General features: G+C 40.2%; 1 protein-coding gene across 2 annotated transcripts in view; it reads right to left on the bottom strand.

The window, feature by feature from the left end:
• The window catches only part of LOC137281446 (potassium voltage-gated channel protein egl-36-like), a 53,118-nt gene extending 40,000 nt beyond the window's left edge, over positions 1-13,118 (bottom strand). For both annotated transcript variants that reach the window (XM_067812682.1, XM_067812691.1), the window contains exon 1: positions 12,539-13,118. In XM_067812682.1, coding sequence (XP_067668783.1) covers positions 12,539-13,057 — 519 coding nt within the window. In that variant the 5' untranslated portion in view covers positions 13,058-13,118. The remainder of the gene's footprint in view (positions 1-12,538) is intronic.
• Between the last annotated feature and the right edge of the window lie 215 nt (positions 13,119-13,333).

Here is a 13,333-nt window from a genome sequence, read left to right as displayed (position 1 = left end):
ACGAAGGTCTCTTAGCGCTAAGATAGTCGTAAGTGTCATACATTAGCATCGTACGACGATCTTAGCGCCACGAGAGCCTCTAAAATCTATACCTTGATCATTACATCTAACGGGATCTGTTGATGTCACGGGCGCAGTCGGTTGTGTTAGGTCGAATATTGATCACGTATTGTTTCTCATTGCCTGAAATGGTGTTTACGTAAAATGTGACGCTGAGCTTGACTGAAAACCTGCTTCAAAACTGACACTTTATCATGAATTAGTAATCATACACGGCCTGCATTTGGCTTGAAGTAGTATTTCACGTAACCAAGCTCGATACACGTAGCCATGCGAGTCGTTCATATTACGTAATTGACAATATCAAAATTGCCTTTAGTATTCAATGGTTGGGGTCAACTTGGTGCTTTTACAAATATACAATATCAAACTGCATTTAAGTTCATAAAATCCGTCTTTGCACTGTCTTTTCAAATGCTGTTTCGAAATCTGCCAAGACTGATTCCATCCCTTTGACTTTCACATTCAACCACACAGCTGAAATGGTAACCGGTGGTACCACAGAGCAGTGCTTGTGACAACGGTTGTAACCATAGCATTAAAAGACATACCTTGTTTAAAATGTGAGATTGGTATTCGTACCATACCAGAAACGTCATCGAAAATTGTAACCCATGCAGATTAAGTACCTATGGCACTTGTACGAACTGTACTTGGGAAGCTTCTGGACAGGCTTCACGGGAAGTGATTGTGCTACACTTTCCTACAAGTACACTTGGAATAAATATTTAAACGAACACCATTACCATACATATCATCACAAGCTAAACCTGCACATTGTTCTGATCGGGACCTACAGAACCTTTTTCCAGGTAAGAAAGAAGATTTTTATGGATATCAACTTCTTTATGAGAGAACACAACGTTTCGGAGTTAATGCTTACTCCTTCATCAGGAGTAAGCATTAACTCCGAAAAGTTTTGTTCAGGAGTAAGCATTAACTCCGAAACGTTGTGTTCTCTCATAAAGAAGTTGATATCCATAAAAATCTTCTTTCTTATGTATTTTCACTTCTAAATGACATTCAAAGACTTTTTCCAGGTGTTACACGTGAGGGAGTTCTGTTGACATTCATAGAACATGAAAACCAAATATAGAAATATACCCAGAGTAATAGAATGAAGTGGCTGAATAAAAAAAGGGCTACAAAGCCTATAACATGGTCAACCAGCTAAACACACAAACACGTAAACAAACAAACACACAAAGACGTAAACACGTAAACACCCAGAAGTGAGGCAGCCAAACACACAAACACACAAACATGAAATGAGTAAGCAAACTGATCTGGAGGCTAAGAAAACGACGGGTTTTCATGTGTCTGTCTTGTACACTTGTACAATAACTGAATAAAAGTAACCCACGTCACGACTCACATAAGCTCAACCCATCACCATCTGTCGACTGCAAAGTATTTGGAGATACGCGCCTACCAATTAAATGACAAGTAAGCGCTATTTTTCAAAACAATAACTTAAGGTCTCCAGAATTTTGTAGGACGTCATCAATCACGTTGGTAACAGCCACAGATGACCTTCACCTTGATATTCAGAGCTTCCTTGTGTTGTATGTGTGAATCTCGCTTACGTGCCTAGTTTAAGCAATTTATAATTATCTATTGATATCGTGCTTCAATAACACCCGGTAATTGGCCAACACATGATGTTTATCTCCTAAGTATAACTCCCAACGATATGGCCAACGTCTGTATGTTGACGGCTAATAGTATACTGTCATAAATCACACGTTATGTGTGGAATTGGAGTCTTCTATCTGACCTGACAACACTGTGCCAGCTGATCTCACCGTTGTGCGGTTGAAGTAATAGGTGCGTTGGAAACAACCAATCGCTTGCAAGCGATGTGCAGCGATTCCTCAGATTCCTAACTTTCAGCCGCTTGCAGTCGGACCAATCGCTGTATGAGGTCGCTTGGTTCTCAACCAAAAAGGCTGCTTGGAGAAAATTGAATTTGACGACTAAACAAGAATTGTCAGCTGGGAAATGGGAAAGACAGCTTACATCCCAGCATTCTCAGCTTGTCCCACAGGTTCAGTTTAGTCATCAAAAATCACTAATTCATCAGCTCGTCGTCGAAACTATTCTTATACCTTCTTCATTAAGGCCAGCGAGCACATGTTAACCGCTTTGGAAGAGTGAGAAACGCTTCGAGCTGCTGCAAGCCTGGGTTAAGTGATCCATTTGCTTACGCAACGCACCTAATGGTACGTTAAACGTAACGCATTCACGCTTCCGTTCTGTTGGGGTCTGAAAGCTTCTCGAAGCGCTCCTTCCGGTACCCGGCTCTTTTAGTGCACGCCAACTTGCGATTTGCGAGACGGGGCCCAGCTACTTCAGGTATCAGATTTCCGGTGACCAGCGTATGTTCAAGAACCAGTTCTGGTTCCAGTTTGCGCGAGCGCCTAATATGACATTAGTAGACCGAACCAAGTGTGCGTTTGTTTCTCAACAGGTCTCACTAAGTGCCATGGCCCTATTCAGGTGAAGCACGCTCCAGCAAGAACAGTGGGCGATTCAGGACTAATCAAACTAACAGTTTTAGTCATCTAACGCTTGAAGGGTCACGGTGCATGATAATGGCCATAAACACATGCACACTGTCTTCAGTTCAACTTTTCATCATGTTTTCATGTTGCTATTTGACAACAGCCTCAGTTTAAGGTAGAAAGCGAAAAGTGTTTTTTTAATGAATTCAGTTCATCGTGAAGTACAATCTCACTAAATGAAAACGTTGCACAATATATAGTACAGATACTGTTGCACGGCTTTGTTCAAATTACTGTGGGACGGTTTGTGGCCTAGCGGTTAAAACGTTCGCTCATCACCACGATGACCCGGGTTCGATTCCCCACATGGGTACACATGAGTGAAGCCCATTTCTGGCCCACCATATGGCTCGATTGTTGCTGAGTGTGGGGTAAAACTAAAATGATTCACTCACCAGTTTTTGGTGACCCCCGTCCTGATATTGTTGGAATATTGAAACAACGACGTAAAACAAAACTCACTCCCTACGAGTAGTGTGGGCGTTAACCAAATACAGTCTTGGTGAGGTTATAGAGCAGGTGCTTCATACGCACCTTTCACTGAAAACAACAGTTGCACCAGATGATTTTTCACCCTCGTTAGGGCTCACAAACTTCTAGAGACCCATGCAGGTAGAAATATTATGTATGAATTATGCAATACAGTCAGCGCAACGGGAGTTTGAAACAAGTCTTGATGGGTCTGTGTAAGCATCTGTATCAAACGGTCATTTATTTCTGGGAATATATTCGGGTGTCATTAACGCGTGAATGCACGAGACTGTGAAAAATGAATAATTTTGACACCTTGTCAAGCTATTTCGACAATAGTATGGACTGTAATATATGCACTGGAGCATATGCACTCACTGCTGCTTCCTATAACTTCAACAAACGACTTGATATCCCTACTACTTGACTGAAATCGATCATCTAAACTTCGAGGCGGACAGCTTCCACACAGATACTACTTGCCATATGTCGAATGTCAGCAACAAGTCTGTACATCGAAAACCTTCGCATGTGGTGTTGTCGCACCCGCCTAAAGCGTTCAAATGGACATAAGTCCGTGAGATTTGGTTCGGGTGGTAGAGGGTGCGAGAGTCAATGTAATGCAACGTTGCATTAATTCAGTGGAACTTTTTAATTTCATATTGAATTCTTAATAGAATATTTTCGGAATATATTAGATAGTAACTTCGCTGGGAACATATAGTTAGTATTAATAAGAGAAAGGCAATATGAATTTCAGAGAAGAATGACGTAATATTGTGCCAAGGTGCTACGTTCCACTTCACCCTCAGTTTTGGACTCAAGGTCTGCCCAACGTCTAGTTACGGGGGCCATTTATCGATGTATTTCAACTGAAAAGAAATCAAAACCCTTTGTGCATTGAAAATCTATGGGAATACGTGCGTTCATGTGTTATTGTGTCTATGTTTCTTAAACAATCGTCTTTGTTTAATAATTGACAAGTTTTCTGCATTGAAGCTGGGCGTGCAAAAGGACACACGGTGCAATGTACTGCGGAACAACGTCGTAACGTGTAGCGGAGGGAGCCCTCAACTATTAACCTATGGCATCTTTGTTCAAGCCAACCCGTAAAGAACAGGGTTACAACTAGTCTTCAGAAACCCATGAAAGAGGCGACTGATGGGATCGGATGGTCGGGATCGCTGACTTGGTAGACACATGTCATCGTATCTCAACAGTGTAGATCGATGCTCATGATGTTGACCACTGGCTTGTCTAGTCTAGATTATTTACAGGCCATATTGCTGAATACGTCTCTGTTGAGGGATAGGACTTCCGATCAGCAGCTAACGTCGTTTTATACAAAGGCACCCAGGTCACAAAAGGAGAGGTCGCTTCGTGCTAATCGTTCCTTCCATACTGAAAGAGTGATCTGATTATCCAGTCTCATCTAAGCACAGCCGTGCAGCTTAAAATTAAACATTTAAAAGCAGTATAACTTCATATTTCGATTCAGGAGGTAAAATAAGATTTATTAACCGTTTAAGCTGGTAATTATGCATATTTTGATTCCTGATGTTCCGCCAAAACATCAAGAGTAACGGATCCATGTTATCCGTCAGTAAAATATGTTTTTTTTGGGTAGGAGCAATGACGTCATGACGTCATGACGTCTAACGTATCCTTGGTTACAGTGTTTTATCATTACTGTGAGTTAATATTGGGCATTATCATCGTCAGTTATCGACAGAAGAATTTTTTCATTTCAATCAATGTGATGAATAAATATATACTATTTTGTGTGGAGACATAACTCCAAGATGATGCCACCGTCACTTAAGCACCACCCCAATCCCCATCCCCACCCCCATCGCCCCAGTCTAAAATCATCAAACAACTGAGAAAGTCGAATATGTTTACACGTGTCATTAGACCGATGAATGTAGAACTGGTCACCTGCTTGTCGTAAGAGGAGAGCTAACGGGATCTGGTGGTCAAGCGTGCTGACTTGGTTGACACCTCCCCCACAAGTCCCACTAATCCCCTTAATATTATCGTTGATCACTGGAATGTCTGGTCCAGACCCGAATATTTACAGACCGCGGCAATATAGTCGGAATATTGCTGACTTTTGGCGTTGTACAACAAACAATTATGATTATGACCTCAAAATTACCTCAAAATTACCTCAAAAAGCCATGCTGCAAATTTGACAACCCGTACGCACCTGACTTCCTATACTGACCACGTGAGCTCTGTTATGATGGTTATTATTATGCAAATAACCATATGTTACAGAGAAGTCTTCACAGTTTTAGGACTACTGAAACAAGCTTCTTCTTTGTCGAAATAATTTAAGCACTTTATTGGCATTCATATACATACTGCGCTAAAAAATAATTTTGCGTGCGTAGGCAAGATCTACATTTAGCTTCGTGTTTTATATAGAATATTAATCTGATATGCTTGCGTGATGAACTTAAATCAATTAGACGATTAGGCAGGAAATTTCAGCAGGCATGTAGCCAGATATGTATTGCTGATGGGAACCGACAAACGGTCTCCAACTGAAACAACACTCAACAACAATGTAGACGTGACATCAAGTGGATGAAAGTTTCCCATCCTTCCACCCCATACCATCCCAACCCCTCCTCTCCCCATTCCATCCCTAACCCATCCACCTAACCCAACTTTGCTTCGTTACAAGTTGACAGGGAGCTTTGAATATTATCCGTGGTCAAAAGACCTCTAAGTGTCACAAGTGTGTTTGGTTGGTTGGTTGGTTGGTTGGTTAACGTTGTACAAGTAATATTCCACATATGCGACGGTGGTCTGTGAATAATCGAGTCTGGGCCAGAACATCTAGTGATTAACATCACGGACATTGATCTACGCAATAGGGATCGATTACATGTGTCAAGTGTTACGGTTAATAATTTACCGTGACAAAAGGTATAAGAAATCCGATCAGGACCGGTAACATAGAACACAGACAAGTCTAAAATATTCAATAGTATGTGCTGAGCAGACAAGAGCAGCATGCAAAGATTCACAACGGAGATTTCAAGTACAATGCAACTGAATCAAATCTAAAGTAATGGGTCACAAACATAATTTCAACCCACCGAAGTCTTGGTTTTCAGTGGAAAACAGTTCTACTAAATCTTTTAGTGAACGATCTTGAATGTAGGTCAGGCTTGACGAACAGGAAGACAGATGCAGGTAGGCCGAATGATGGCACAACTCCTGTATAAGTCCATGAATGTGTTCCGTCAGCACAACAACCACCCTTATATATACACAGTCACCGATTCTTGAGCATTCCAGCTCTGAGTCAAAGCACACAAAAGGGAGGCAACTCTAAAGCGCTACCTTAAAGGCGTGCCTGTAAAACACTATTACCGATGATACGAAATGTGACCTATAATAACCATCACTCAAAACTCTAAACATTGTGACCCAATAATAACTATCACGTAATGAATAATAATACAAATTACAGAAAATACTCTCTCGTAACACAACCCAATCAACGAGCCTGTTCGCCCAAACCCGTTAGTCGCATCGTATGACAAGCATAGGTTACTGAACATCAATTCTAACCCGAATCTTCATGGGTCTGTGCCGTATGGATTTTGACATAATGCGATATTCCGTTTTCAATAACTAGCAATTTTGTTATCCGTAGGAATGACATTGAATTTTGAAATTAGTCGCCAGCTGCCTGCGAATAGTTACACATAAAAACAGGGATACATCCCATTCTGCCTACAGTCCCAATTTGATTACATCCCATTTTGCCCTCAAAAACTATTGTGGCAGATGGGAAAGGATTTTATACATATGGTGGAAAGGAGATAAACCCACTGTGGTGGAAAATCAGAGGTATATAACGAAATTATTACACCTCTAAATATTTTATTGAAAAAAGAAAGCTTAGAGCTATTATAATGTCACCATATACCTCTGACACAGTATGTTTATATTCTAAATGGACTTCTCATTCAGCATGCAAGGGCAGCTGTTCTACAACTGGATGCTTCAATCTACAACGCATCACAACTACACCCCATTAGAAAGAACATTCAATGACTACATGTATATGAAAACCACATGGGCGAACTATTAAACAGTCTATCTTGTGGGAATCTGGACACATTTCGGTTATACTCGGTCCAGCACGACTAACCATATTCGCGGCATATTGGCTTTATTACATTCCACTGAACGAAATGCGTTTTGAAAGGAAAGAGATGCCTCATTCCAAGAAACACCATTTCTTTTCCCATTTTACCTACAATTGACTTTTGGTCAGGTTCATTTTAGTAAACGTAGAATAGGTCATCACATTAACCTTACTTCTGTTTACTGGACTGTACCATGTTATTTTAACGTGTTGACAGAATGGGAAGAAACCGAAAATAGCAGGTGTGTTCAACGAGGATTCTTTGCCAACCCAAAGTGTGATAGGTTTACTTCAAATGAGGGAGCTCAAGAGATGCTCTCAATGTCGATAAGTCTTCAAACAAGATTATATCTATTTCTTACTGAAAACAAAACATTTCTCCAAACAAACACCACAGCACATATTGGTCTCGACCTTTCAATATAATGTTGGGTGTTAACCATCGTATCTTATAGATAACAAAGTACCTCCTTAAAACTAACATATTGTCAAAAATATGTTGAGACTGCTCCGGGTTACTTCTATGAGCTTGTCACAAAGCACAAGCCATCCACGTCTACGAGAACTACAAATAAATATCTATTGACAATTCCGCGGGGGCAACTGAAATCATGGTTTGCGATCATTCTGCCGTGGAGCACCGAAACTCTGGAACCAACTGCCACTGAGCGACGACTTTCCCCCTGTATTGAGCTTTCAACAGTTAAAAAAAAGTTTTTAAAGAAAATGTTACAAAGTCTAATGTAAACCTATCATCCTTCTGTGCACTGAAAACTGTTCTATTCATGTATATGCCATTCATAGTGAAACACTGCACATTGTATAAGACGATTCAGCCTAAATAGTATAGCGTCAAGGGTTTACATTCCGTTAACTTGATACACTAAGGGATGACAATGTGCAGACGTTGCATGAAGTCTTGTAATGTAGGAATAAACGCCAACTGCTTGTGCATGACGACCTCGGTGCACGGCCGCTCGATGAAGGACTGGAGGTTGCTGCAACTCTGCTCAGCTCATGCATAACTGTTCTGGAAACTCCGCTCATTGTGATAATGATGTCAGTGCAGTTTTCTGTTTATTTGTTTCGTTGTGTGTTCACTAATCCGGAACAATTATGCTGAAACTCCCCTGAGAACTAACCAAGCCCCAAGAGAAGTCACTGCATGCTACACGACAGTCACTAACCAGACCTTGATAGGTGTACGTGTGTGCAATATACTTCTCAAAGTTGACGAAGGATCACGCTTAAAATGTAATAGTCAAGCAGTGTGCATCTGCTGAACAATTGTTGAACATCTGAACAAAGGTCAGCGTTCCGCGGGTCAACTTAACAGAGTAGAAACGTTAACGGCAAAGCGTCCCATAAGCGTCATCGGGTTATTTCAATCTCTATTTATATATTCACGTATTTATGGACGATATATTCAAAAGTTCAAAACCAGGTCCTCACCAACATTTGAATAGTATCCTGACCATGAAAAGAAAGGCAACTCCGTTTTTAAGAGTTTTGTCATTTTTTGTTTGATTTTTTGTGTGTGCTTTTGGGTTTGTTTGGGTTTTTTTATTGGTTTTTTTGTTGTTGTTGTTTTTGTTTTTTGTTTTTGTTTGTTTGTTTTTTTGGGGGGGTATTTATTGTTTGTTTTTGTTATTTTTGTCTTTGTTATATATATTTGGGGTTTTTTTAAATCTTTTTTCCTCTTGTATTTGGGTTTTGTTTTGTTTTTTGTTTTTGTTTTTGTTTATGGTTTTGTATTTTTCTTCGTTTGATTTTTTGTTTTTCTTTTTGTTTTTGGTTTTGTTTTGTTTTGTTTTGTTTTTTGTTTTTTGTGTGGTTTTTTGTGTGTGTTTGTTTCGGGGAGGAGGGGGGAGTCGAGCTTTTAATTACAAAAAAACATAAACATGAACGCTTACGTTATCGAATCTCAGTTTTCTTTTGCTGTCAAGCATACATTACCGACAAGATCGCTTGACCTTACTTTCTCCGTCATTTATTTATCTTTTCATATGGTCTTACTTCAATATTCATACAAAGTGGCGTGTACTGCAAACATTGCCGTGCATTAAATCTAGCGAGACCACAAAACCTTTTCACATATGCTGATAATATCAAATAGCAAATCAATAAAATTTCTATTTAAGACAATAGCATTAACCTAAACGACAAGTCGTGTTTCATACACAGTGTTATAAATATCAAATGGCCAGTGACAGCACAGGATTTGTCCGGGGCAAGACGCGTTGCTTTGAAAACATCGAGGCAGCAACCGAGTATTGAAAATACCAAATGATGATTACGTCAACCAAAGATTTGAAAACATAGTGGGTGAATGAGTGAATATGGTTTTATGCCGCTTTTAGAAATATTCCAGCAATATGACGGCGGTGGATACCAGAAATGAGCTTCATGTATTGTGCCCACATGAGGAATTCGGTCAAGCGAACGTTTTAACCGTTAGGCTATCCCACCTCCGTCCCCCACCCTCCTCACCATATAAGCTAGCATTACCGACTGGTACAGTTCCTGTCGTAGGCGTGACATGTGTCATCCCAGTAATGTTCTAAGGATCATATGGTCATCTGTTGCTAGGGAAATGATGACCATGGGAGTGCAGCAATGTTCTGTTGTGTTACTTTACTTGTCGCAAACAATGATTATGTGCTTTCTGACTATATTTGTGAAGCCACCACATACATACCACATACATACCACATACATACCACATACATACCCATACATACATCATACATCAACAATTCCACTCCCAACATGATGACTTCGACTAACGCAACGGTAAACGTTCGCCTCGACCTTGGTAGAACCTGTAACATCATCTATGGAATACTCTAAGGGACATTCTCTCGATCTCGTCCCTTACAGTATTCCATAATCATCAGAGCGGCTCAGATGTTAATTTGGCGTTGTTTAACGTCGCACTCGGCAATGTTATGGCTATATGGCGGCGGTCTGTGGATAATCCTGTCTCTACCATACATACAAATTCATGGGTCCTGCTCCTGATGACATCAGTCTTGTCTTCGTGACCTAACACGACCAGTGTGACGGTCACATGGAAAAACAACTCGACGTATGAAGGTAGGAAAATTTGCTCCCGTAAAAGGTTATGTAAAGATGTGCAAGGACTGGTCTCAGACAAGGAATCGTAATATTGCAGTTGGGTGTAGAAGAGCCAATGGATGTCTTGCAGACATGGCGCAACCATCGGTCCGTGTCGAGTCAACACGCTGTACAAAACGTGTCAAAAGAAATGATATGGTGTTCCGATGAACATTGAAATACAAGCGGCACACTACGGTGCGTCCATCTTGATTTCATCAATCCATGGTCTCATGTACGATCAAACTATGTGATTTTAAGAGCATCTGAGAGGTAACAATCTTTATGTGTTGCTGACATTCAAATTCCACATGTTTTAGTAACAAATACTTAAATGAATACAATTCCATGAAAAAGAGACATTTGTTATGAACTTGAGACATGTATATTTCAAATTCATCTTGGTGTTTTATGAAGTGTGTATATTTCTGAGACATAAACAATTAAGACGGTATTAAAAAGTTAGCATTAAACAAAACATAATTTTTGAATTACATCTAATCGATCTCTTTTCTGAGGCATTTGGAATCTAACCTGAATCTTTTTACCGAGATTCAAGAATGGTATGCGTGCCGTACCAGTTATTGAATAGGGACTTGGTCTGCTGCTAACCGGTGCAACATCGCTGATGGTTGATGTTTGTCATTGCATACACAACAAAGTAAATAGATGTTCATCATGTCCCGTATTAAATCTCAATTATTACTAAGTGTGTAACACCAAAACCCGAGTACGACCCAACCGATCCAGTGTTTGTCATCATAAGCATCGATCAACACAAATGGAATACAATATCATGGTTCGCTCAGATCAGTAACACATACTGCCGTATCTTTTCACGGTTTACGTGGATTGCTAAGGGTCAGCTAGTGACAATGTATATGCAAAACCAAAATGTATTAAGAAAATCGATATTTGAGACATGCCACGTAGAATTCAATTTAGAAAATTCACCAAGGGAATAAATATTTTGTTTTAGACTTGAACTTAAACTTGCCTCTGTGATAACTTTCTTTTCAGACGATGTCTAATAACATCTTTGTGTAGCCTGGATGTGAATTACAATATTAACAAACGTTATGGATAACGTCTTTTATTTCATAAGTCTCACGTAAGATATAAGAGGTTGGTATCGATAAAGTTTGTCAATATTCAGTCTAATAGTCTTATTTTGTTCTGTGAAAATGAACTAATTTCTTACTGTTTAGGGGAAGTTATTCACTGAAATAGTGTTTTGAATAGTACAATTTTAAACTGCTTTATGGTAGTCTCAGATACCTGGATAAAGAGGTTATAAGATTTGACGCATCAGTGACAAGACTTGTATGTTTCTGTCTTTTCCCGGATCAACAATAGCCTTGCCAGCTATTCATCCACGTGTTGGAAAGTGATCCTTAAATGTGATGCATGATCATGATGCATTATTTAACGATCGACTCTGATTCTATTACAGATTTTGTCTCTATTATTTATTGAAAAAAAACTGCAAGGACTATTTCAATAGCCTTTTGCCCCTTCCTTATTTACTTGAAGTGATACTATCATTATATGAGCCCTTCAGGCGAACTGACACAGGTGTTATTAAGCAAAGGGAACCGGTTGCCATGCCATTGCATTCCAATTTGGTTACCTTCCCCAGGTGTGTCAAGGGCATGATGAACGCTAATGGGAACACCATCACTACTTGGGCTCTAAGAGCTCCAGCGGGTAGGGCCTTTCCCTAACGTTTAGCCGACATGACCATCATAACCGGATTAATGCCTAACGCATTAAAGCCTTTATCCATAACTGTGCATGGCAATATATCACTAAATACAAGGAAAATACAAAATATAACACTCTCCAAAAGACCTGGTATGGTTCTGTTTCATTGGGACATTTCTTGTGCTCTTGGTGAGCAACGATGAACTGGTACACATATTGCTCAGAATGGCTTACTAATGAACCATAAGTCGAGATAAGAATATCTAAGGTTATAACTAAGTAATAATTCTGTAGTGGACCTGGTTCAAGAAGGTTAACTATATCACTATCTTCCCATTTAAATGGAATGGAATTCATTATGATTTTAGGCAGAAACGATGCAGTTCATATTTGCTGTCAAAGATTTTCAAAAGAAATAAATTCATTAAATCATTATAAAACTAGAACCTACCTTCGCTGCACGAGATGAGTTGGGTTTGTCCAAGAGGAGCCATATTCGGTGCATCCAAAGTTCCATGCCATTCTTTCCTGATTCGCTCAGTCGCGGGTCCTTGTCAAGGAAGGAAAAGGTCTTCTTGAGGTTTCGGAATATCTGATTGTCCTGCTCGGCGTTGAAAAAGACTGTCCAGCAGCACTCGCTAACCAGACTTTCTGGAATGCGCCAGAAGTTGAGTTCCTCGCGAAGGTAGTTGCCGCAGAGATGGTCCGGAAAGTGGAGAGAGGATGTGCGGTAGAGATTCAGGATACACCCAAACGCCACTGGATCCCTGTCAAAGAAGTACTCTCCTGTCTCACCATTATACTCATCAGCTTGAGGATGAAGCGACGCCAAACGGGTCCCAGGGAACTTTTTAAGCGTCAACGATAATGTTTCAAACTTCTTTCCCCCAATATTGAGTTTAACGATAGACGGTGCAGCATTCGACTTGGCACCTGCTTTGCCACTCATACTGGATTCAGTCATTTTCATGGATTGGTTCTAGTTTCACCGTAGTGATGTGATAGCTGTCATTCCAGTATCTGCGGCTACCCCGTGGCCAAATACTTACTATGATATATTCAATCACTCGTCCTGTTTAGAACTAAAAGCCCACCATGTCTATTAAGAACACTATTCCCTCAGCAGAATCTTATCAGGGAATTGCTCCTGTCGACTACGACGGTGGACTAACACGAATCCAAAACATTTATCCACCCTGAACAAAGAGCAAAGACTTGCCACGGGGCCTCTCTGCTTCGCGACAAC

The sequence above is a fragment of the Haliotis asinina genome, chromosome 1 (genome assembly GCF_037392515.1).
Source record: "Haliotis asinina isolate JCU_RB_2024 chromosome 1, JCU_Hal_asi_v2, whole genome shotgun sequence".
Classification (NCBI taxonomy): Eukaryota; Metazoa; Mollusca; class Gastropoda; order Lepetellida; family Haliotidae; genus Haliotis; species Haliotis asinina.
The sequence above is the reverse complement of the archived record's forward strand: the minus strand, read 5'-3'. Positions and strand labels throughout refer to the sequence as shown.